The sequence below is a fragment of the Hibiscus syriacus genome, unplaced genomic scaffold, assembly GCF_006381635.1.
Source record: "Hibiscus syriacus cultivar Baekdansim isolate YM2019G1 unplaced genomic scaffold, ASM638163v2 tig00112503_pilon, whole genome shotgun sequence".
Taxonomy (NCBI): Eukaryota; Viridiplantae; Streptophyta; class Magnoliopsida; order Malvales; family Malvaceae; genus Hibiscus; species Hibiscus syriacus.
In genome coordinates, this window is record NW_024063349.1 from 1,096,975 (window position 1) to 1,124,251 (window position 27,277).

At 33.3% G+C, this 27,277-nt stretch overlaps 1 protein-coding gene across 1 annotated transcript; it reads right to left on the minus strand.

The window, feature by feature from the left end:
• Positions 1–22,250: 22,250 nt before the first annotated feature.
• LOC120180865 (4-coumarate--CoA ligase-like 7) lies at positions 22,251–25,869 on the minus strand. Its single transcript, XM_039186154.1, has 6 exons — positions 24,841–25,869; positions 24,413–24,602; positions 22,932–23,077; positions 22,676–22,743; positions 22,497–22,598; positions 22,251–22,395 (listed from the first exon to the last, which is right to left on the minus strand). Exons 1-6 carry the CDS (start codon positions 25,858–25,860, stop codon positions 22,320–22,322), a joined length of 1,602 nt encoding a protein of 533 aa, XP_039042085.1. The 5' UTR covers positions 25,861–25,869; the 3' UTR covers positions 22,251–22,319.
• Positions 25,870–27,277: the final 1,408 nt, after the last annotated feature.

The following is a 27,277-nucleotide window of genomic DNA, read 5'->3' on the forward strand; positions in this document are numbered from 1 at the left end:
CACCCTTCTGATCGATTAACACCCTCATTTTTTTCTAAATCATCAGGTAGCTCCCGATGATTTTTCCTGTCAGTAGACCACCTATTCAAGGAAACTTTTTTATTATTCACTTGATAAAATGATTATTATACGAAATCGGTTTTATAATTACCTCAATAGTAGCGGAAATATGAACGAGTTCTTCACAACAGGACATAAAAAGGGTAATCGATACCATGCCCAAGACTGCAGCAGAAGGAGACATCTGCCAATAGCATTTTTCTTGTAGTCAGTCGCTCGACACATCTCCCTATACAGGAAAGCAAAAAAATGCTGAACCCCAACTCAGTGATCCGGCCAAATGAAACTCGCCAAGATGTCGCAACCACATACAGTAAACTTGGTTGCGTGATTTGTCCGGCATCAACAACCCTCCTATCAGCTGCAGTATGCATGCCTGTGCATACATTTTAACTTCATCATCAAAGGCGTCCTCGCTCAACTCCCAAAAATTTGCATCTAACCATTTAACGGTATCCAACCACCTTTAAAATTTCGCGGGACACCTACTAGATAATCCTGGCACAAAGTAGTCCAGTTACCGTGCGCCATTCCTGAAATCACATCTCCATCCACCGGAAGCCCCAAGTGCATAGAAACATCCTCAAGCGTAATCGTGCACTCTCCGCACCGAAGATGGAATGTGTGGGTCTCCAGCCTCCACCGCTCCAGTAATGCATAAATTAAGTTTGGTTCTATCTTACAATGACCTTCATATCTAGCTATGTGATTGAATCCAGCCTCCACTAAATACGGCCAGACACGAGTAGGTATCGCTAACTTAAGGTTCATAATAAAAGGATCTAATATACGGTCGCTCTCATAAAATATTAATAATTACAAAAATTAATTTATAAACTAATAATCATGCATTAAATAAATAAATGGTTACTAATAATTTAAATTAAATTAAAATGTAAAATTGTTACCGTATCAGCATAATGACTCGATATATGATTTCCATCCAAACGAAGCAGACCACCTTCCATTTTATAACTACAAAAAAATTAATTAAATAAAATAATAAAATAATTAAAACAATTAAATAAAATACTAATAAAATATTAAAAAAAATAAAATATACCTTAAGTTGAGAGAAGTTGAGAGGATTTGAGACTATTTGGTGTGATGAAAATGATTGAGAATGAAGGTATTTATAGGGGTGGGAAAGGGGTGTGAACGGTATGAAATTAAAGCAAAGGTGCAGCCCCTACACCGCGCCTTTCTGAAATGTGTCAGAATTAAAGCAAAGGCGCGGCTCATGCACCGCGCTATACACCTACGTGGCATAAGGTGCTCCCCAAGGGCCGCGCCTTTTCCAGCGTGTATCCATGTCAACTTAAGGCGCGCTTCAAGAGCGCACCTTCCTACAAAGGGTGTTAAATCAGGAAATAAAGTCTAAACAATGTCTCACAGGGAATAAATGATGTTAAGGGTGATTTTTCGGGAAATTCGCCTATTTAGATTGTATTTTTAAATTTACTAATATATTTTATTTCCAATTTAATAATATAAAAAATTATTATATAAATAATTTTTAATTTAATATATTTAGTTTACCTTATAAAATTAATATTCTTTCATTAATGTCTCAGATAAACTTAAAATCTTTTGAGAAGGTAAGAGATGACATTATTCTATTTGATTTGAAGATATATTTTAAAGTAGCGTCTGTTCGAAAATTATTTTTAAGATTGAGTGCATGTATATTAATAACACAAAATTTATGTACGAGAGGAATGTAAATACTATTTTAAGAAGAATAAAATAAATAAAAATAATAATTAATAAAAAAAATTAAACTTTATTGTTCACACAAAATTAAAGGTGGATCCGTTACTGGTTGAAAGGATATTTTTTAGGCGGTGGGTTGACGTGAGTTATTTCATTTTCCAACTGAGTAAGACATTGAGAACCTAAATTATTTTTTGTGAACATAAGTTGAGACTCATCAGACAAGTCCCAATCTACCAGAAGGATGTGAAGACTGATATTCAGAGGCAATTGAAGTATATAAAAAGGAGCATGGCTGAGAAGTTAGTTAAGATGTCTGATTAATCCGACATGAAATGATTTGTGGACAATGTTTTCAACGACAAAGTACTGTGTCTAGAAAAGGAGTTTGTGGTGCATGTTACCCTTTTTCAATTATTGTACATTTAGCTTACCATCTTTATGTCAATAATCACTCTAGGAAAGTGAAAATGTCCACTCAATTTTTTTATTTTAATTGGACCGTATATTTCAAAAGTTGTACCAAACATACGCATTTAGCTTCTAGTTTTCATGGTCCTTCTCTTTACGCATCAAGATTTAACACATTATATTCTGGTCACTAAAATTGAAGATGTCATTATGAGTGATGTTAGATTTTGTTGAATGTTAATATCGTTTATGTAAGAGAACTTGGTGAACGTAATGTGCTATTAATTAATATTAAAACTATAACGCACATACAAAATATTTAATCAATTAAATTTTGTAATGTAATAAATTTAAGGGTAAAGTATATTATTTTGTTGAGCCCCTGATTATTAAAAAGCAAAAAATGATCCCTCAACTATAGGGAGTTACTTTATTGAGTTATTCGACTATTAAAAGTTGCAAAATAGTCACTCTACTATTCATTATGTTTCAAACTCGTCCTTTTCCGTTAAAAAATTGACGGTAGTCCAAGCTAGATGTTAACATGTTGAGAGAGATATGGTAAAATTTGATCTCATACTCACAAATGACTATTATATCTCAGTTAGTAGCTTAACGTTTAACTCAGACGACCGTTAATTTTTAACGAAAAATGATAAGTTTGAAACATAATGAATAGTCGGTGACCATTTTATAACTTTTATTAATCGATTGACTCAACAAAGTAATTTATTATAGTCGAGAGACCATTTTATAACTTTTAATATCAAAGAACTTAACAAAATAATATCATATAGTCAGAGTATCATTTATATATTTTACCTTAAATTTAATTTCGAATAATCGTTACTCCTTTTCCTAAAAGAATTCAAAGCCATGCATTTCTCTTGGATTTCTCAAAACCATTTATACTCATTCAAGGCATATCAATCAACAATTTATATCAATGGAACCTTTATTTTATTTTTCCTGAGAAATCAGACAATCGTAATAAATCATTCGATTGCGTACACTCAATGACATGATTTTTTTACATATAATAATAATGATATTATTATTAACTGCAGGATTCAACCATTTGCTTGTGATATGAGAAATATCTTGTCCTCCATTGAATTTTGAAGTGATGGAAAAGATTGGAGTTAAATCAAACAATAAATGGTGAAATAATTGATGGAAACATGGGGTTTTGCTGGTGCATTCGATTTTATTTTGGGCCCTTAGAGCAAAAACCCACACTGTTATAAACAAGAATTAACCCAAATCTGAAACAGAAAAATAGAAAGATGAATGATGTAATGCAAACGCAAAAAATAAAAGGAAAAGAAAAGCAAATTGTGAGTGAAAAAGTGAGTCAGTCCAAAGAAGCATTTGAACTTGAAAAAGAGCCACACCTGTATCAAAGCATGCACTTCTTTTAAAAAAAGAAAAAGAAAATTGTGTTGCTTGGTGTAGTGTAATGCACTTGGGAATTAATGCAAAGAAAATTGTCATACGAAGGTAGCATTCCAGAGAGGCCGAGGTTGCAAGTATTGTCAGTGTATTATTAGCTGTGCATGCTTAAAGAATAGGCCACCCTCGTTATAAATTTAAATTACAGTTACAATCATATTTTTAATTATGAACATAATAAATACTATTATGATTATTATAAATATCGTAATCGTGTAATAATAATTTCGTACAATATTATTATAATTGTATTATAACTATTTTCTAATAACAAATCACTATTTAAATCTCGTTCCGTTTGTTTATTATTTTCTTTGTTTTCAGGTTTTATAGTCCAACATCCACCAGCTTTTTATCTAAACTCATAATTATATTTATTTTCCTTTTGACTCTCTATTTCAATACATGCTTTGTCTCCAAGGCTATGACATTTTCTCTTTTGTCTCTTATTTCCTGCCATCCATTTGAACACCATTATCCAACGAAGCAGTGCTGACTTATAGATGTACTGATTTTTTTACAGTAATCAAACCACCTGCTTCTTCGATGCCAGTGCGCATGTTCCATTCCCATTACCTTAAAAGAAAAAGATTCCGTGATGTAAGAATTCCAATGATCAATTGAGTTTTGAGTTTCATTATTGCTGAATTTCAGTTATTTTCTAACATGGACAATTATACGTTAGCAGTTTGTTACATTATAATCTCATATTATGAAGTTATATATATAGGATAAGATCTACTGCACATGTAAAATTCTTTTAGTTTACACAAATTTAAGAAATTAGAAGATATTCATTGTAAAAAAATAAGGTGTTAGTCTCATTCATCTATTTTCACTCATTCAACAATCTAAATCTCTGTAAAATTAAAAGAATTTTACGTTATGTAATTAGATCATAATCCTATAATATATATTAAACATTAACTGAGTTCAAAGGATACTTATGTATGACCAAGGATAGATATTTAACTTTTTGAAGTATTTAGTGTGAAGTGAAATTGTTTTAAGTTTTATGATTAATTATTATAATTATTTAATGTTAACATAACAATTATCACAACCTATTTGATTTATCAAAAAGTAAAATAAAACGAAATAAAAATGTATTTGTTGGTTGTAACACTTAGGTTGTGGCGTCTATAGACGATTCATTCTTTTGATATATATATAGAGTAACAGTCGGTGGTTGAACGATGATTTATTGGCGATGTAAATAAATAAAAGATGAAGAAGAATTGCTAAAGAGAGATAGAGCGAATGGACCATATCCTTCCTTTTTGACGGACATATAAGTTTATATATTGATTCCTTATGCATCCTGATGTCAAATTTAATATCATGATTATTGTCCATAAATCGACAGAGTGAATAAATGTAACCAACAATCAATAGATTTGAATCTTGTCAAATTTCTTAAGTTCGTCGTTAGTTTTTTCAAATTTATTAGATTTATCGATGATCTTATCAAAAAGTGATAACTCGTCGAATGACATAAATAACTCTGGAAAAATAACACTCGACTCATTAAATTTGACATTTGTAATAAAAGTGGAAAGCAATGGAAAGGAAGTGAGGCCTTGCTGGAGATCTTTTGGGCCTTTACCATAGACAATTTTAGGCTTTTGAATTAAAAGTTTTTGCCATAGAGTTTTTTTCCTTTATTTTTTATGGGTGTAAAATTAGGTTTCTTTCGGCTTCTTTTAGAATTACCGTGTAAGACCATTCTAAAGCGAAGAGTGGTCCAAGTCTTTCATGTAAGGGTAAACTATATGTGTAATATTTTAACTATCATTTTTGTTCTGTTTTATTCATCTAATTATCTTTTTAAAATTATACCTAGTGTTATATTTTGGTTTCAATTTGATTATATACTTTTAAAAGATTAACAGAATAGCTGACGTGATATTTTTTTTTAAATTTTTAATGATATCATGATATTACTTTATGGTGACAAGTTAAAGCAATGTGATCGTTGCTGTTATTTTGATACCAAATCTTCATCCAAAATTTAAGCTAGTTTACTTAGTAATATGTTTGTTAGTTGTTTATATTTTATTGCCTAAATTTTCTCATGTATTTCTTTTATTTTCTATCAAGTTGTTTGTATCTTTCTATATAAATACAAGAGTGCGATAGCAGTATGTGTGTGCTACATTATTCCATCACCGTTGCTTTCATATTTATTTTCTATCTTGGTATCCAGAGTCAAATTCCTGAGCAAATTCTTTCACTCAAACTCCAATCATGGTATCTTCTCCAGGAACTCCAAGCTCAAGTAAACCACATATTTTTATCTAATTTTCAAAGCAAAAGTTTACCCACTCAATATAACGCAATTAAACTTGATCGTGAAAATTATTTTCTATGGAAACCATGATTATGCCGGTCATCAGAGGCTACAACTAGATGGCTATGTTCTTGGCACCAAGTTATGTCATCCCGAATGCATGCCAATAACAACACCAGGGAGTACAATTCGAATACCAAATCCCGAGTACGAAGAATGACTCGCGAATGATCAATTACTATTGGGGTGGCTTTATAGCACCATTACTGTAGATATAATCTCTCAACTAATACAGAAATCAACATCGAAAGAATTTTGGGACGCAACGAAAGAATTGTCTAGTGCACATACAAGAGCAAGAGTTGTCTACTACAAAGCTGTGTTACATAAAACAAGGAAATGATGAATAAAGATGGAGGAATATCTTACAACCATGAAACCCATTGTTAACAATCTTTCCCTGGCAGGTAATCCAATACCTTTACCTGAACTAATTGTTCAAATTTTGAGTGTTCTAGATACATAATACACTTCGGTTGTCACTCTTCTTACTGATAAAGGTCAATATACTGGATTGAATTACAAACCACCTTGCTAACATATGAAAGTAGATTAGAGCAGCTTAATACCCATCAAACAGAAGGTATTAATTTGAATTATGCCACTGCTCACTTTGCAAAGAACAACACCAACAACAAACCATTTAATTTCAACAATGAAAGAAGGCGATATCGATCAAACTACAACAACAATCGTGTTAGAGGTAGATCCTGCAGAAGAGGAGGCATAAGCAATGGAAACAAACTCATATGTCAACTTTGTGATAAATAAGGTCACATTGCAAAGCATGAATTATTTCCAAATACATTTGTCCCTACACTTTCGTTAAAAATGGTAGAGCAAAAGAAAACATCGCCACATCGTCGAAATGGGCCTAGCTTTGTTGGAGCAATCTAAAATACTGTTAAAATACTGGTGGCAAGCTTTTGAAAGTGTTGTCTATCTAATTAATAGATTACCAACTCATGTTCTTCATAATATTTCCTCGTTACAAAAGTAATTTGACAAAATTCTAGATTATTATTTTTAAAAGTTTTTGGATGTAGTTGTTTACCGTGCCTTAGACCATATCAAAATCATAAATTTCAATTTCACTCCACTAAATATGTGTTTTTAGGATACAATGAATTTTTCAAAGGGTACAAATGACTTAGTTCTACATGAAATATCTATATTTCAAGGCATGTGGTGTTTAATGAAAAATAATTTCCTTTTGTTAAAGGTTTTCTCAATACCAAAAGTGTTTCGACTCCAGTTCTTGTTTCTTCACCTTTTTCATGGCACATGATGCCAAATAATTTGAGTAACAATGCAACTTCTTCTTGTAGAGATCAACAAGAAGTCTCTCTTTTAACTTCACCAAATCCTGAAAGTTCTACTTCACATTCATCAAGAGAGTCAAGACAAGTCGAAGTTACATCAGGTTATGACACTGTTGAACTCGATCACTCCACAAGTGACGCTGGAAATGAAAGACTAGAAAAAAAGTAGTGAAATTCCTTCAAATGATCACCCCATGGTCACTGTTAGAGTGTTACGTGTAACAAGTAGGCAGTTAATCTGTTAGTATGGTTAGCTAGGTTGTTAGTCAGTTAATGGAAGTTGATGAGCTTAGCTTTTCACTATAAATGTGATGTACATGCTGAGATGAATAACACACATAATTGTTGTTTGCAGTAGATTCTCAATATGGTATCTTTCGCCGAGTATTCTGGGGATCGTTTATAAACTTTCACTACTGATTGATCTTGATATTGGCTATGGAGTCGTCTAAGAGTTTCACACACAAGAAAGTAAATGTTGTTCTTGATGAAATGAACTTTCTGCTGTGGAAGAAGCAGATTTTGCTCACTGTTCGGAGCCACCGTCTAGAACGATTATTGACTGGTGCCTTGAAGCCGCCACCAGAGACGGTTCTTGATGACAATGGCGAGATGACTATCAATGATGCCTTTGAAGAATTCATGGCACAGGAAATGCGCTGGCGTCATGGATTCTTTCCACCATCAGTCCTCATTTTTACCATAATTTATAGGAGCAGATTTGGCTGCCACAGTATGGAGCATGGTACAACAACTATTTGCTAGCAGATCGACTACTGGAGCTATGGGATTGCACTGTAAGTTGCAATCTCTTAAGAAGGGAAACAATATTATGGGAGTTTATCTTACGTGAGTTAAGGAAGTATGTGATGCACTCGTTTCTTGTGGAAGTGAAATATCACATGTTGGTCATATAACCAGTGTCTTGAAAGGACTGCACATGGAGTATCAATCGTTTATGACGGTTATTATAATGATGAAAGAAACTCTCTCCTTAGATAACCTCTATACAATGTTGTTAGATGTTGAAGTTCAACTAGCCGGTTTTGATGAGTCATTGGACTATTGCCTATGAGTGCCAATATTTCTCAGCATGAGGTGAAGTTTTCTGATGATAGTCATCGTGACTCCAGATCTTCACGACCACCCTTAGGGAATCGGTCTGCTGGTCGTGGTCGAGGAAGAACCAGAGCACAGTGTCAACTGTGTGGCAAACTTGGTCACCTGATTTACTACTGCTGGCATCGGTTTGATGAAGACTTCATGTGTGTTACGTCTGATTCTTGATCTCACAAAGGTCACATGTTAATGTCCATTATTCATTGCTGAAACGCCTAATTTGGAGTGTGAATGTTGCAAAGGTTGGTCTCAAACAATAGCATGTACAACACAAGTCAATATGGATTCTAAGTCAGCAGATCTCTGGGTAGTGGATTCGGGTTCAACACACCACGTTACCCTTGATGTTAATAACATTTCCAACCCTGCTGAATTTAGAGGCCTAGGTAAACTTATTGTGGGAAATGGAGTTTCCCTTGATATTACCAATATCAGTAATTCAATTGTGGATTCTTCAAGAACTTTCTTTTGAATGATTTATTGCATGTGCCCTATATAACAAAAAATTTACTTTTGTTCTCCAAGCTTGCTAGGGATAATGTAGTTTACTTTGAGTTTCATGCTGGAAAATGTTATGTTCGAGATGAATCAACTAGAGATATTCTCCTGCGAGGTGAAGAAAATGATGGTCTTATACATTTGCTTTTGGTCGTGACATAGAAAATAACCTAGTGTTGTTGTTCATGTTGTGGTTGCAGATGATTCTCAAGTTCAATCTGAACTTTTTCATCGTAGGTTAGGACATCCAGCTCAGTATACCTTAGATAGAGTAGCTAAGGAAATCAATGTAAATATTGACTCTGAGATTAATAAAACATGTGTGGCATGTCTCATGGGCAAGAGTCACAAGCTCCCTTTTTTTGGATAAGCAGAATTTATATCCAAAGAAGAAGTACATCAAAAACATGTCTCAAATGGGAGTATAAACACTATTTACAAAAAAAATGTTAATATATACCCCAATAATTACAAAGATTAATGTTAACTCTGTCAATTCTACTAAAATTTCTGTCACTAAGTTTGATTCGAACAAAGTCTTTTATGATCTTTAGAACTTGATCAGGCGATCTTGACTCTCCTCTGAATATTATTCTGTTCATTTCTTCCCATATCAAATAGATAAAAGCAATCCATGCTAATTTCAATATGGTGATAAGAAGGGATTTACCTTTCCATTCTAGAGCAGCCCAATTAATCCTTGTTTCCCAAGTATTGTGCGTGTTACTCAATAAAGAAATACTCAAGATAGATTTCCACAGTGAAGCAGCATATGAGCAGTTAACAAAAAAATAATTTCTTGTTTCAAGAGACTCATTACATAAAATACATAACTCATCAGAAACAATCCCCATTCTAGCAAGCCTATCCCATGTTGGAAGTCTGTCAAGTATGACCCTCCATGAAATAATACTGAGCTTAGGAATATGGAGTGGAAACAAGATAATTCTGTGCCATGGAACCTTAGTTTTGTGAACTCTCAGTTCCTCCCATAAATCTCTTGTCATCGCAATACCAGAATTAAGAAGGGGAAGGGCTTCACTCCTTAATCTAATAAGTTTCCTGAAACACCACCTATAAGATGAACATTCACTAATGTCAGTGAAGTTACTATTTTTAATAACATAACAGTGGATCCATGCTACCCAAAGAAATCCCTGAACAACAAGTAATTTTCGAATAAGATGAACCATGCAAGTTTTGTTCCAAGAGCTAATATCTTTTAAACCTAGTCCACCTTCAGATTTGGGACAACATATTTTATCCCAACTGATCTTTGCACCAGATGCTGCCTTATCAGAACCTTTCCAAAGAAACCTAGAGCAGAGTTGATCAAGTCATTTAACAACTTTCCGGGGAAGGATAAATTGCCTACACCAGAAGTTAACAACACTGTATAAAACTGTTTTAATAAGCTCTAGTCTTCCTGCATAGCTCAAGAATTTCCTAGCCCAGTGATGAAGCCTATGCTTAATATTGTCAACAAGTGGCAAACAATCTTTTTCAGTTAACTTCCTAGTGACAAGAGGAATACCAAGATATCTAACTGGTAAGAAACCTTGCTTGAACCAGTAGCAAATTTAATAAGTTCCAGATTTCTAGAAGAGATACCAGCATAATACAATTCTGTCTTGCTAACATTTATCTTAAGGCCGGACAAATCATAAAAATGATTAAGCACAGTCATGACTCCAACAATAGATTCAAGATTACCTTTGAAAAAAATTAAAAGGTCATATACGAAAGATAAATGGGTAATGCCAATTTTTTTTGCATTTAGGATGGTACCCAAATATTCCTCTAGTAGCAGCAATGTTGAGTAATTTTGAAAGAATGTTCATTGCTATCACAAATAAAATTGGTGATAATGGATCTCCTTGTCTAATACTTCTCTGACCTTTAAAATATCCTATTAAACTTCCATTAAAGGATATAGAGTATCTAGCTTCTCTAAAACAAGCTTTAGTCCACTTTAAGAAGGTGATTGACAGTCCTATAGCTTGAAGAACAGTAGATAAGAAATCCCAATGGAGAGAGTCAAAGGCTTTTTAAAGGTCAATCTTAAGAGCACATCTTGGAGAAATAATTTTCCTACCATAGCCTTTCACTAATTCTTGTGCAAGGTGTTATCAATAATGGACCTTCCCTTCACAAAAGTTGTTTGGCTAAGGGATATAAGATTTGGCAGCAGAACAATGAATCTTTTGACAAGAATTTTTGTGATAGTTTTGTACACCACAGAAAAACAAGAGATAGGTCTATAATCCTTGACTTTGCTGGGGGTTTTAGTTTTTGGAATTAAGGCTATTATAGTGGAGTTGAAACCTAGAGTAATGTGAGACTCTTGGAAGAAAAATTTGACAGCATTAGTAACATCTTCACCAACCACAGACCATGATTTCTTGAAAAACAGTGGGTATAACCATCAGGGCCAGGGGATTTGTCATTCCATTGATTAAATAAAGCCTTTTGATCTCTTCATTTGTAACAGTTTTGATAAGGTCAAAAGTAGCTTCATTAGGTAAGTTGAAGTTCAATAGTCTCTTTAGGTAAGCAGGTTTAGAGAATAACCTTAGGATCAGAAAAACCTAGTTGAATCTTGAAATAATCAATGATTTAGAAGTCAAATTGTAACATCCCAAACTACGGGTTAGTGACTAAATTGTAAAATTTCAGAATTTATTGATTAAAGTGGAAAAGTTGAATAGTTCAATGATTTATTTGGAAATATTTCCTGAAAGTTTTTAGTAATTATTAAAAATTAAAGGGAAAAATGGTTATTTGACAGGAAAAATATTTTCTCCCCTTGATAAGCATGAATTATGTGGGGGTGGGGGAGAGTATATGGAAAACTCTCTTCTCTTCTTCATCTTCTTCTCCACCGTGAAACACCCCAAGCAAGGTAAGATTTCTTCGTTGTTGATTATTAGCTGAAATTTAAGTTGGGTTTTGATCATTATATGATAATTAAGCTTAATTTGTTCTAAAACAATAAGATGAAAGGTATAGAAGAGATTAAAGAAAATGTGTTTTTAGATGAATTTCTGGAAAAGAGTTAATAAGTTGAATTTGAAGTTAAATTTGACTTGTCATCAGCTTAATTAAGTGATATTAAGTGATAGAATGGAAATTAGAACATATTGAAAATTGGGTATGATTCTTGAAGTTCATAAAAGAAGAGAATTTGAGGTTTAAGATGAGATAAATGGATATAAATGACTTTAAGCATGTATATGTAAGTTAAGAATATGAAAGGGGATGAAATATGAAGTATTTGAGTTGAATTGAGTGAATTTTCCTACTTAAAATGTGATTTCTGGGCAAAGGGAACCGATACCCCCTTGAACGAAAAAATCCAGATTATGCAGGGGGAACAGATACCCTATGGGGGGGTATCGATTCCCCTAAAGGAAAAATGGAATTATGTTTATTAATTAGTTTAAGTTATTGGAACTGAGTTATAATGTTTAGGATTCTGATAATTGTCTCGGAAATTATGTTTATGCCGATATTGAGCCTAAACAAGTTCCAAAACAATCAAAGAATTAGGATCGAATCAAAGCAAGGCTAAGGTGAGTGCAATTTAATTTGTACTTAGGTTATTGAACAAACATTGGCTTGCGATAAGCCAGTGATGGAGTTATTGTGGTAAGAAGTGACTCCTAAAATGTTATTCGATTTGTGATTGATATGATGCTTATGTGGCATGAGTGTATGTGATATATATTATTGTATATGTTACATGAATTGTGTGAATACATGTTAGTGTGATAAGCTATGTGAACTGGTATAAATAGTGTATGTGAATACATAAGTTATATGATATAAACATGTGATATAACATAAGCTAACAAATTATATGATATGAGATAAGACAGACATATGTGGTTATATGTTACATGATATGACATGCGAGTTTACATGAAAAATGAGAAATGATATAAGTCATATGAAACTATATACGTGAATACATGAACTTGTGATACATGTGATATGATATGAGATATACGATTACACATACATGTGGTATGTGACAGAAGAGAAAGAACAAGTGATATGAAATGTATAAATGATAATGCCCATGTTATATGATATGAGAGCTAGTGGTATAGTTGGCATGCCAAGAGTCGATGGTTTACCTATGTCTTTCGGGACATATGGGCAGTTATAGTTTACCTATGTTCTTCGGAACATATGGACAGTTACATAGGTCCTTCGGGACAAATTTCATATGCCACTCAGTGGGACTTATACGAGTTGTTGTGATAGCATTAGTGCACAACCTCAATGTACTCACATGCCTTAAGTGCTCACAGATGTACATGGGCTAATAAAGAGATTAAATGAATATACTGAATGTGATATGTATATGTGATTTGTTATATGAAATAAATTATATGATTCATGTATTGGTTTTATGAAAAGATATATGTTTTTAGTTATATGAACTGTATTACATGAATTATATGATGTTAAGTGTATTTCTTTATGAAATGGTATATGATGTGTATATATGATAAGTATATGATTATATGATAAAATGTATTAATGATAATAATTGGATAATGATAAGAAAGAAGATAATCATATATATACATGTGTGGATTTGATATATGAAATGTTTTATGGTTTTTATTATATGTTTTATATGCATCACTAAGTCAACGACTTAGCGTGTGATTGTTTCACACGTAGGTTCCGAGAATAAGAAGATTGATAAAAGTTATGCAAGACATGTCATTTTCTCCTTTCCAAAGATTAGATCAGAAAAGAAGTTAATAGTATATATTTTGTAATACTTATAGTGGTTGGAATATAAATAAATATTTGGATCCGATATGTTTTAATCGGTTTTGTAAAATCATATGTTTGAATTTTGTAATGTTTTAAATGTGTATATATAAATAGTAATTTTATACGGATGAAACCTTAGATTTTTATGAATTTATATGTATTTTACGAAAATATTATAGCAATACTGTAGTAGTACTGTAGTAGGGTATCAGTTCCCTATAGCAGGGGAAACGGTTCCCTGACAGCAATTTGGAAAATTTTAACATTTGGTACTGTAGCAGGGCATTTGTTCTCGGTATTGTTCATTACTGTTCACATTATTGTTCATTCTATATTTTACTGTTCATAAATACGTTTTTGCCTCAAAATTTTATAACGAACACAATTCAACAATATATGATCGTATTTTCTTAATATAAGTTCAAATGTTATGTTATTTTGCAAGAATAAAGATTTTGAAATGTCAATGTGACATCTCGGATTCGTATCCGGGTCGGATACAGGTTAGGGTGTTACACAAATCATCATAAGACTCTAGCCTTTTACCTTCATTGTTAACAAGAATTCTGATAGTATCTCTTTTATTTTTGGAAGCAATGGCAGAATGGAAAAGTTTAGAACATTTATCACCTTCTTTAATCCACTGAATTTGTGCTTTCTGTTTTAGAAACAGATGCTCAGAGTTTTCTAAATCATTCAACTCCTTCTGAGTTATGTATTCTTTTTCCATAGAGGTTGTGTCATTTAGAGTGTCAATTTGAATTGCTCTAACTCGGTCTTCGTTTGTCTAACCCTAGCAGAAATATCACTAAAGTGGCCTTTGTTTAAGTTCTTTAGACTAGTTTTTAGACGTTAAAGCTTAATGAATAATTTATGCATAGGATTACCATAACAGGACTGCTGCCAAGAGAATTTGAAACTTGAAGAAACTTGAGTGAGTGGCCCAGAAGTTGAAAATTTTAAAAGGTTTTGGTCTGTTGGTATGAGTCTCTTTATTGATCCATACAAGTGGTCAAAAGGTCCAAGGGCAGTGAATTCAACAAAAGATTTTTGAAAAGTGGTAGCCCAAGAAGAATTTATTAGAATTCTATCAAGTTCTCTAGCAAGGAAAGAATCATCGTGTTTGTTGCTCCAAGTGAAAGTTGGGCCAAAATAAGGATGATCTTGCAGGAAAAGATCTTGAATAACATTTTGGAAATCCATCATATCAGAAGAGAGATAAGAGCCTAGGAGATCAAAATCAGAGCTTTCTTTAGAGTCAAGGAAAATGTTAAAATCCCCTCCTAGGATCCAAACAAAGAACGAAAAAGAGGATCAAGATCTTTGAGAGTATGCCAAAGAAGTCTTCTAGTAGAACCATAATTACTGTCATAGATAGCAGTGATGAAAAAAAGGGAATCATTAAAAGAACACTTAGCAGAGATATATTGAGCTGAAGAATGACAGAAAGAAAGATCAATTCATTTCTTACAAAGAAACCATATTCTGCCATTGAGGGTATATCATAGTTTGTGATAATATTCTAATCCCCAAATTTAGAGTTCATAATTTTTTTAGAGTTTTAGTTTTGACCCGAGTTTCCAACAAGCACAAGTCATCAATATTATACAGTGTAGCTCTGTTTAAGACTTTATTATGTTTATGACGATTATTAACTCCTATGATATTCCAGAAGCAATAATCATTGAGAAAGTGAGGAGGATGAATCCTCTGAAGCTCTGTCTGAGGTACTAGTGAACTTAGATAATTGATCTTTCTTTTTTGACTTAAGTTCCTTGATCAATTTAGAAACTCCTGAAGCAGCAGACCTAGGTTTTTTTTATTAAACCTCAAATGATGGGGAATCCTCATCAACTTTGGTTAACATTTCAAAACGATTAGTTGAGCCTCTCATCACTATTTTAGTTTTAGCCTTGAGTGGTTTGTCCCTGCCTGTTTCGGAAAAGGAGGGGTCCCATTATCATTAGTAGCTTGGGATAGAACAAATATGTTTCCTTTATCAGAATTTTCACAATGAGCTAAGTTCTGATTCTTAGAGATTTCCTCAGTATTAAGGATGTGAAGGTGATTTAAAGGTTCACCTTTATAAGAATGGCCTAAAGTGTAAAAATTTTACTGAAAGCTAAGATCTGGTCCTTATTGTTAGCATCATTATTAATGGTGGAGAGGTTATTTGAAGGATCACCTTCAAAAGAGTGGCCTAATGTGGATTCAGGAATTAAAGCAACTCATATTTCAGTCTCTAAGTCTTTGGGATTAATGCTATCTTTAGAGGAAGAAGCTTCAGGCAATGGAGCTTCTAAAACTTCAATAGCTTTAGCCTCAGAGTTATCATTAGAGGAAGTCTTCTTTCTCCAAATTTTTGAAGTTTGTGGAGCAGTTGAAGAATTAATAAAACAAGCTTTATCAATATGGCCAAAAGATTGGCATTTGTTACATCTAGGAGGATACCATAGAACTTCAACATAAATAGTAGTGGAGATGCCATTTGCCAGAATAACTTCAATGGATTCAGGGATTTTCTCTTTAGCTCCTATCTCTATGCAGACTTTAGCAAATTGGAGTCTAGTTTTAGCAGCATTATAAGATTCTATAGTTAGTGGTATTCCTATGGCACTAGCTATGTAGCTAAGTCCCTCTTTAAAAATAATTCTAAAGGTACATTAAACAAGTGAACCCAGATAGGCAGGCAAGATAAATCAAACTCAAGTCTTTGCATGTTTGGTTCCTACTTTTTGAGTATTAGAGTTTGTTAACAATATGCCATGGTTCGTTTTCAAGGATCCAGTCACGAGTAGAATCAATATTGAAAGAGAAAATGTACAAGTTGTTGCCTGTGAGACTTACATGAACCCTAGCCCCTTTCGAAGGTTAATTCCAAAGGTTCTCGATGATTCTTTGCATAGTGCTAAAATTTGGAGCAGCCCCTAAGAACTGACCAACGAGGGAAGATTTATATTCTGCAAATCCAGCCTCGAAGACTTCAGAAGGAGATTGTGCAACTGGGATTTTCTCGCTCGATTTTGGGGGAAAGTATGTGAGTTCTTGCCCATATTGACACCCAAGCAGCTCTTTTTCTTCATCTAAAACGTAATATAAAGTTCCTTTTGAGCTTATTTTCTCAGACTTATGGGGACCCCCACACGTTACATCTAATGGATTTCGATATTACATCTTGTTTATAGATGCATGTACTCAGTTTACTGGGTTTACTTCCTAAAAGAAAAGGCTCAAGCCCTGCCAACCTTTCAGTTATTTCATAAGCTTGTCTTGAACCAGTTTGGCATATCGATAAAGGTGGTTCAAACCGATTAGGAATGAGAGTATCACTCATTTTCTATGATGCTAGCCAAAGCAGCATAGTGCATCGACTATCCTGTCCTATACATCGAGCAAAACGAAGTTATCGAGCGTAAACATCGCCACATAGTTGAGCTCGGACTGGTTTTGCTAGCTCAAGCATCTCTACCTATTCAATATTGGTCATATGCTATGGTAGTAGCTGTTATCTCATTAATCGCTTACCAACTAAGGTGCTTGAAGGGTTATCACCCTTTGAAAAATTGTTCAGCAAGAAACCCGAGTATTCTACACTAAAGTATTCGGGTGTCAATGCTTCCCTCACCTACGACCGTTCCAAAACCATAAATTGTCCTTTCAGTCACAACCTTGCACATACTTGGGTTTCAGTCCTCAGCATAAGGGTTACCAGTGTCTTGAGAGTAATAGAAGGGTTTATATATAACGTCATGTGGTATTTAATGAAATGGTCTTTCTTTTGTAGGAAAACATGCAGACAGTTCACAACACAAACATGCTAATTTTCAGCCACAAGATATTTCAATTGTTGTTGATGTTAATAAGTGGCACATAGTGGTTGCTCCAGCTAATGTTGAGGATGGTGTGCCTGAAGAATTGGTTAATACTTTTGCAGGAGAAGTTCAACAACAAATGATACCTGAGGTTGCTGCTGAGGTTACACTTCCCCTAGAACAGTCGATGAGGCCATACCTGTCTTAGATACAACCACGACTTCCAACTCAGATATAGGTTTTAATGCAGCTGGCACAGACTAACATGCTAGCACGGGAGTAGATGTGTCTGATAATGTTTCAAATGATTTCGAAAATGCTACTATAAACTTGGAGTAGCAAAACCGTCATCCCATGCTGACACGTAGCAAGTGTGGGATATTCAAACTCAAGTCGTATGCCAGTTACTTTGAGAATAAAATACTTGCCTCAGTTCATGAGGCACTACAGTCTTTTAACTGGAGAGAAGCAGTTCAAGTCGATATTGATACATTATAAAGAAATAACACGTGGTTAATAGTGAAACTTCCAGCAGGACACATACTTGTAGGTTGCAAGTGGTTGTTCAAACTCAAACGAAACCCGGATGACACCATTCATCGATATAAAGAGAGATTGGCTGCAAAGGGATTCTCTCAGGTGCCAGGATATGACTTCACTGACACTTTCAGTCCAGTTGTAAAGTTTTTCACCTTCAACATTGTGTTAGTTTTAGCTGTGACAAAGGGATTAGAATTGAGACATGTGGATATTAATAATGCATTCCTCAATGGGGACTTAGGTGAAGATGTTTTTATGCAGCAACCACCAAGGTTTGAGCAAGTGGTCGAGAATGGAATTCCCCTTGTTTGTAAATTACAAAAGGCTCTCTATGGTCTTCGACAAACACCTAGAAACTGGCATACAAAGCTCAAAGATAGTCTTGTGGAGATGGGATTTACTACATCTCGAGTAGATTTTTCGTTGTTTATCAGTATGGGACATGACAGTGACACTTATGTATTAGTGTATGTTGATGATATTATCATTACCGGGCACTCATCGAGCAGAATTCAAGAGGACTTGGGTCTGCTTAGTTACTTCTTGGGAATAGAAGTACATTGATCACAGGGAAACATTGTGTTAAGCAAAAAAAGGTTCATATTGGAGTTGTTAGATAAGTCTGGAATGAAAGATGCAACTAGTGTTGGAACGCCAATGGTCTTGTCTCCTAAATTGTCAGCAAATGAAGGGGAATTATTGTCTGATGCTACAGAATACCGTAGTATAGTTGGTTCTTTACTGTATGTGTATCATACGTCTTGATTTAGCTTATAATGTTGGGAAAGTGGCGCAGTTTATGCATGCACCATGTGTAACGCATATGATTATGGTCAAAAGGATATTAAGATACTTGGCGTGGTCAGTTGATTATGGTCTGTTGTTTCAACCGGCAGATGACTGGCTGGCGGTTGCAGCGTTTGCTGATGCAGACTGGGGAGGAAATATTAATGATCGACATTCCATGTCTGGTTATGGAGTCTTTGCTGGTAAGTGCCTTTTTGCTTAGAGTTTCAAGAAGCAGAAAACAATATCAAGGTGACGATGGAAGCTGAGTACAAGTGTGTAGCAGATAGTGCAGCTGAGGTAACCTGGGTAGGTGCTCTATTTGCTGATCTCAGATTGCAGCAACGTCAGGAACTAGTGATCTGGTATGACAATACAGGGGCTATTGTATGAGTGTAAACCTATTTATCACTCTCAATCTGAGCATATCGATATGGACGTACATTTTGTTCGATAGAAAGTTGATGCTAGACAGATGTTAGTAAACTACATATCGGCTACGCACTAGATTGCTGATGGATTCACCAAGGTGTTGTCTAAAATGGCGTTTGAGGAGTTTCACAAAAATGTGTGTGTGGTGTCTACGATCTAAGTAAAAAAATAACAAGATAAGGAAGAGTTGGGGGAATGTTATGATGCATTGAAGAGGAAGTAAGAAGAGTAGGGGTAATGTTAGAGTGTCGTTAAAGGAGTAATACACGTGTAACAAGTAGACAATTAGTCTGTTAGTATGGTTAGCTAGGTTGCTAGTCAGTTGATGAGCTTAGATTTTCATTATAAATGTAATGTAGATGCTGAGATGAATAACACACATTCTTTCCTGTGTATAATTATTGTTTGCAGTAGATTCTCAATAGTCACAAGGGAAAAAGTGGCATTTTCAAGCCAAAAATTTCATTTATCGATGTTTTCAAAGTTGTTGAATTTCCTTAAAACCTAGATGGAGCCTCAATTTGTTCCAGCGGCTTTTAAAAATTATAACTGAAAAAAGGCAATGTAAGTTGAGTATCAAGCCCTAGTTCAGAATAAGTTATGTCACTTAGTTCCTCCATCTTCAAAGCATTCTTTGGTTAAAAGTAAGTGGGTTTTGAAGATCAAATATAGTCTAAGTGGAAACATTGATCGTTACAAAGCGAGATTGGTTGCCAAGGGATTTCACCAAACTCCTATAGTTAATTTTTTTGAGACGTTCAGTCCGTCATCAAGCCCACTATGATAAGGATTGTGTTGACTATTGTTGTCTCAAAAGGATGGGCGATTCGAAAACTAGATACTAACAATGCATTTTTGAATGGATTATTGGTTGAAGATGTGTACATGGTGCAACAATAGGGGTTCATTGATCCTAAAAAACAGATTTTGTGTGCAAGCTTGACAAGGCCATCTATGGCCTCAAAAAATCTCCTCGTGTTTGGTTTGACAGGTTGAAATACACATTTAAAGTCTGATACATCTCTTCTTCTTCAAGTCTAACAACAAAATCTTATTTATACTTGTTTATGTTAACGACATTTTGATCACAGTCAATGACAATGAACTCGTATAAACTTTCATTAAGAGGTTAAATAATATTTTTGCTTTAAAAGACATGGGGTCTCTACATAATTTTCTCGACATTGAAGTTCATAGATATGAGTCTAGTATGTTTCTCATGTAATCTAAATATATTAAAGATTTGCTACAAAAACTGATATGGAAAGTGTTAAAGCTTGTTCAACACCTCTTACTGCTAGGAAAAATATGTCTAAAGAAGAATGAGAAGTCATGAGGAATCCAATTTCTTATAGACATATTATAGGAGCTCTTCAATATCTCACACACACTCGGCCATATATAGCGTATGATGTCAATAAATTGAGTCAGTTTCTTCAACAACCAACTATGGTTTATTGGCAAGCAGTCAAAAGGGTTCTTCGTTACTGAGTGGTACAATTTCAGTTGGGTTACATATCAAATACAATGACAGACTTTGTTTAAGTGGTTTTCAGATGTTGATTTGGCGAGTTGCCCAAATGATCATCGTTCAGTTACGGGGTATTGGGTTTACTTTGGTGACACTTTGATTTCTTGGTCTTCTAAGAAACATGTTGGTGCCAGATCAAGCACAGAGTCTGAGTACAGGTCCTTAGCAAATCTTGTTGTAGAAATGTCGTGGATTACTTCACTTCTCAAAGTGTTTTCATTCCCTCTACCTTCCAAACCCATATTATGGGTTGATAACTTAAGTGCAGCTGCTCTCACTGCTAATCTTGTGCACCATGCTCAAACAAAGCATATCGAAATAGATGTTCACTTTGTTATTAATATGGTTTTAAGGAAAGATATAGAAATTCGATATGTTCCATCACATGATCAGATACTGACTATCTTACGAAGGCGCTAACAAATTCTCAGTTTCAATTCTAGCGTGACAAACTTGGTGTGATTGAATCACCCTTTCGTTTGAGGGGGAGAGTTAAAGCAACGCAATTGTTGCTGTTATTTTGATGCCAAGTCTTCAGCCTAAATTTCAGCTAGTTTACTTAGTAATATTGGTTAGTTGTTTCTATTTTATTGCCAAATTTTTTCCATGTATTTCCTTTATTTTCTGTCAAGTAGTTTGTATTTTACTATACAAATACAAGAGTACAGTAGCAATATGTGTGTGATGCATTATTCTATCACCGTTGCTTTCATATTTATTTTCTATCTTGACACGTCAATATTACCATTACTTTTTAGCAGCAAACGACCAAAATAAAACCATAACTAATCATTAAGTATAATTTTGAAGAAAAAAAAACAATTAGATAACCAAAACATAGTAAAAATGATATTAAGATACTAAATGTGTAGTTTACCCTTCATATAGTTACACAGTTTTTGTTTTAGCCCAAAAGATGTTAGCCTAGTCATAAAAAGACTTGTAAGACACCAAAGTCCAAGATGAAGCCCTTTTTGGAATGAAAAAAAAAACTTTTTTTAACCTCAAAAGGCGAGGAAAAATAAAATAAATAAAAGTGAGGAATAATATCCAATTGTTTTTTTTCATCTTTATAATTCTCACAATCTGAATATTTACAAAGTAAATATTTCCCTTTATATCAATATATCACAGCCACAAAGATTAAATTCCATTAAATCGTAATTAGCATAATAAAAAATTAATTAAAATTGTAGCATTTGCTTTAGATGCGAGAAAATTTCAATGATTCATTGACCACTTCAAGGAAGAATACTCTCCACCAAAGTCCCGCCAAATTTTCTATTTTTTATTTTCAATGTTTTACAACTCAAAATTATTTATTCAAAATTCACGTATATTTTAATAATATCATCTCTACAATTTAAATATAAATATAAATAATACAATAATAGTTTTAAAATATTAATTATTTAAAAATTAAGAATAACTTTAACCTTTTCTGAAGATAAATTCATCATCTTATACTTTGGATCGAATTTTCTGAATGAGTTCTCTTCTCAGAATCTTTCCAGAAATGGACCTGGGGACACTTTCCACAAAAGTAACAGATCGCAGTCTTTTAAAATGTGCAACCTATAAACAGATTAAGATGATATGCATTACAACGATTAGTCTTATTACAAGCCTACCAAAACATTATTAAAGTAGCAAAGGAAAATACAACAACCTCTCACCTTGTTTCCACAAACTGTTTAACATCTTCTTCCGTTAGTGAGCTGTAGGAAGCTCGAACAACGTATGCAATCGGAACCTCTCCAGCTTTAACATCAGGGAATCTAAAAACAAATGTAAAGAAAATTGAAAATACGAAAAAAAAAATTGAAAAAGAAATAAGAGATCAAACTATACTTACGGAATAACAACGGCGTCAACGATGTTGGGATGAGAAAGAAGTAACCCTTCTAGCTCTGCCGGTGCGACCTAACAGATTAGCTTACAAATACATTAAGTGAAACAAATAGGGATGCACACTTTTAACACAATCACAGTTGAAGAAGGAAAAAGTTTAGGGACGAATATAAAATTTTATGTTTAAAGATCAAATTATAAAATTTTAGAAAAAAATAAATTTATAAAATTTTAAGAAACGAGATGTCTGAAAGTTTTACCTGAAAACCATAACATTTGATGAGCTCCTTTATACGATCTACAACAAATAATTGTCCTTGTTCATCGAAATATCCTAGATCGCCTGTATGCAGCCACCCTTCTTCATCTATACCGACCTTCGTAGCCTCTGGATTGTTATAATAACCTGACAATAATAATACATATGAATATTTAATGTATAAATAAATATATAATTTTATATACTATCAATAAATTGAATATTTATCCAAAAAATAATTCATAAATCATTTTAACAATTAGTTTAGCTTATATATAGTCATAACCTATGTTTTATCAAACACTAAATAATAATAAAAAGTATGGATATATATATAAAAAAAGTTATATTAAACATATAAAATTTTATAAGTTATATTAAAAAAAAATTAAAAAAAACAAAATTAAATTATTGATAAAGATATAACTTAAATTTTAGGGTAAATTACACGTTTAATATTTAAACTATTACTTTTATTCCATTTTGATATCTTTTTTTTTAAAAAACGATATCTAATTTTTAGTTTATATTTCAATTTGATAACCCACCACTAAAAAGTTAACAAAACTGTTGACGTGACCTTTTTTCAATGATAATGTGACATTACTTTATTATGACATATTAACATCACGTTAAATTTTTACAGTGGAGTATTAAATTGAAACATAAACTAAATATTAAGTATGATTTAAAAAAAGATTTAAGTACTAAAATGCAATAAAAATAATAGTTTAAGTATTAAATGTGTAACTTACCTTAACTTTTATGAAAAAATTATTTTTTTATTAAAGATGTGACGTGTACCAACATCCATCTCTCTCCATTTTATACCATAAAAAACCAGCAATTAATGCTTTTAATACGTTAGGCACGTTTTTTTACAGGCCACGTTAATAGAAACAATCAGGTAATCCTTAAATACTAAAGTTACACTACGTTCACCTGAAAACCTTAACAACTTCCACCAGGTTCACTTAAGAATTCTAACAACCTCAAATTATTCATCATCTTTCATCATACTTCTGAAAAGATAGGTAACTATCATGCATGTTTGATCTTGGAACGGAGTCAAAATAAAATATTTAGAGTCGAATATAAATAATAATAAATTATATAATATAATTAAATTATTAAGTAATCAATTAAAATTAATAAAGGTTTAAAATTAAAACACTTGATTTAATCTACCTAATTTTAAAATCAATATAAACCTCAAAAGTTGGGGGAGTGGCAGCCCCACAAAATACATGGCTTCGTCTCCGGTCTTGTCACTAAAGCAGCCAGCAAACTTATTTAATTTCCGACAACTATAATATTGTTGGATAAAAAGGACAGTAGTTCATGCATGTTTTGTAACTGAAGTATTAAGCAAAGTAGCAAACAAATATCATGCGGGATGTATACGTTATTGATGATTAAAAAAGAATTATAATAAGACACTATCTTTTTAATCAGCTTGTACAATTAAAAAAGCAGTATTACCTGATGTAACAGTAGGTCCTCGAATCCATATTTCTCCTATCTGATTTGGTGGAAGGGAATTCATTGTGTTTACACCCACAATTTTGGACTGTATAAGAGGCATCAGAGTTCCGGTTGAACCCGAAAAACGACGGCCTTCCTTCGGATCCTCTAGTGAAATTTTCCCACAAGCTTCTGTCATACCATACCCCTGCACCACGAGTGTGTTTGTTTCAAATTAACACGATAATTTGTTAACATAGTTCACTGATAATATATAAAATTATACACCGTCGATACATCAAGTATTCGAAACCGTCGATAATTATATAAGATGAATGGGAAAAAGAACCAAGTATTCTACAATCTCAAGACAGTATTCCAACATGTTGTGTAATAGATCTGAAACACTTGTCACCCATTTCATTATATGCGATTGTAAAAAGTACCTGGAAAATTTGAACGTGGGGCAAAATATCGGCACATGTCTCGATTAAATCTCTGCTCAGTGGGGCTGCACTGGAGATAATCTGCTTCAACGACGATAGATCATACTTATCTTTTACCATCGTCCATTGCTTTGCTAAAGAAACCATGACCGGCGGGACGACAAACATGTGCGTGACCTTTTGTTTTTCGATGGCACCCAACACCTTTTCTAGCCCAAACTTGGCCATCGAAACCAACACATTTCCTCTTCTCAGTTGTGCCAACGACAAGACAGTACCGAACCCATGAGACATCGGCAAGAAACATAAACAAACGTTCCTTCCTTCCCTATACCTGTCTTGATCGGCCGTGAAATTCAACGTCGAAGCGATGAAATTTCTATGTGTCAGCATTACCCCTTTACTTGTTCCGGTCGTTCCGGACGAGTACATCAATGCCGCCACATCGTCTTGCTTCACATCATCATCTGGATTCGAAGATTGTTCGGCGTAGCTCTTTATAATATCCGTGTAGTAAGAGAATTTCGGAGTAGCCGAGAATTCGGGGGAACTTGGTGATTGGAACAAGAACACCAAGGGAACATTGAACCGGTTAACTTTGTTGTAAAGCTCAGGGATTGTGATGATCACCTTAGGATTGCAGTCTTTGACTTGTTTGGATAACTCATCGAAAGTGAATGAAGGGTTGGCAGTGGTGGCAATGGCACCGATAGAGACAATAGCAAGGAAAGAGACGGGAAAACGTATCGAGTTGGAAGCGACGATAAGGACGACGTCGTTTTTATCGACGTGAAACCGGTGGCGCAAACCATAAGCAAGAGCTGAAACATGATCTTTGAGTTGATGAAAAGTTATGGTATGGTCGGAATCGGCGTCAACGAGAGCGGTACGATGAGGGAAGGAGGAAGTGGACCGGAATATGAAGGAAGTGAGCGAGAGATCAGAGCTTGTTGGGAGCTGGATAGGGGGCCTTGGCGAATTGTACGTTTGAGTTTCTGGATTGAAAGAAGAATTTGCCATCGGTGTGGGATTGTTGTTGAAAGCTTATGTTTTTCGCAAAGTTTAAATAGATTATAATTACAGTTGGTGGATGAAAATATAAAAAAATTAATGATGAATTATTAAGTTTGAATTCGTTATAATACACAATGTTGTACATCAATTGGCCATCTTGTTGAATTGGAGGTCGTGGTCTTTGGTCTGCTCATTCGGCTGATTTCAGTATTTGTTGAATTGGTGTTTGTAATGTAAATATTGGATCGGGTTGTAAAATTCAATGAGTTGAATTGAGAGTTGCTAGAACTAGAGAATCAGTCTTAACTGGAACCAAAATAAATCGATTAAATATCAGTAATAACCGAATTTTGTGTTAAAAGACTAAACTTAATACTTACTTATATCATTATTAAATTAAAATATTCTATTAACTATTTACTTTAAAATAAATATTATAATATTATGAATAATAAATTAGTCTTTTAATTTAATAATGATATAAGTAAGTATTAAGTTGAATATAATAAATAAATAAATAAATATTTTTAAAATTATGTAATATTATTTCATTTAAATAAATAATATAACTTTAAAAATTAAATAAATATTTTAAAATATTTTAAAAATTAAATAATATTATTTTAAAAACTATTGGTTGCCGACCGTCGATATTCATTATTTTTCCTTTGCTTTATTAGATCGTATTCTTTATTTTTTTATTCTTTATAGTTATGCCAGTTTGACACATATTCTTCTGTCTTTATGATATATTTTTCTCTGTCTCTATGACACGTTTTCGATTGCTTGATCATTGTTTTCGTTAATTTTTTCATGGTTGGGTTTGACATCACCACGACTAATCAATATGTCGCTTATTTGTTATCATGATGATCTTCCTTGCTTTGGACCCTCGGATTGAATTTAGATATGCGATTTGCGTTAGTGGATAGTATTTTCACATCGCACAATTCTGATTTGCCGTATGTGGTGGTCTTTCAATAACTTTATTCCCTTTTGTAGTTCATTTGCCAATGCAGTTAAATCTATTCGTATTTATCTCTTGTTCGAGTTTATTTGGTTGAGTTTTTTAACATTTTCCTTGTATAGTCCTTGTATAATCTTAGGTGGCTAATTTTATTGTGGTTAGGAAAATATTCTTACTATATGTTTAATTTACAGCTGTGTTGTAAACCTTCATTGTAATTTGAATATTTTCTACTTTTAATAAAATTAGTGGCTTCTATAAAAAATAAAATTAAATAAATAATTTTAAAATATTATAAATATAATTTTTTAAAAGGATTCGATTCAAATCTTATAAAAATACATAAATTATTTAATTAATTTTTATTTCTAAATAAAGTGCAAATTTAGTGTTTTAATTTAATAATGATATAAGTATCAAGTTTAGTATAATAGATAAAGATTCACACTACAGTAT

Excerpts from the sequence above, each read along its gene's own strand:
- LOC120180865 (XM_039186154.1), bottom strand. The coding sequence starts at position 25,860 with ATGGCAAATTCTTCTTTCAATCCAGAAACTCAAACGTACAATTCGCCA. Across the intron at positions 23,078-24,412 it reads AGGACCTACTGTTACATCAG|GTTATTATAACAATCCAGAG; the intron begins GTAATACTGCTT and ends TATTATTGTCAG. Across the intron at positions 22,599-22,675 it reads GTTGACGCCGTTGTTATTCC|ATTCCCTGATGTTAAAGCTG; the intron begins GTAAGTATAGTT and ends ATTTGTTTTTAG.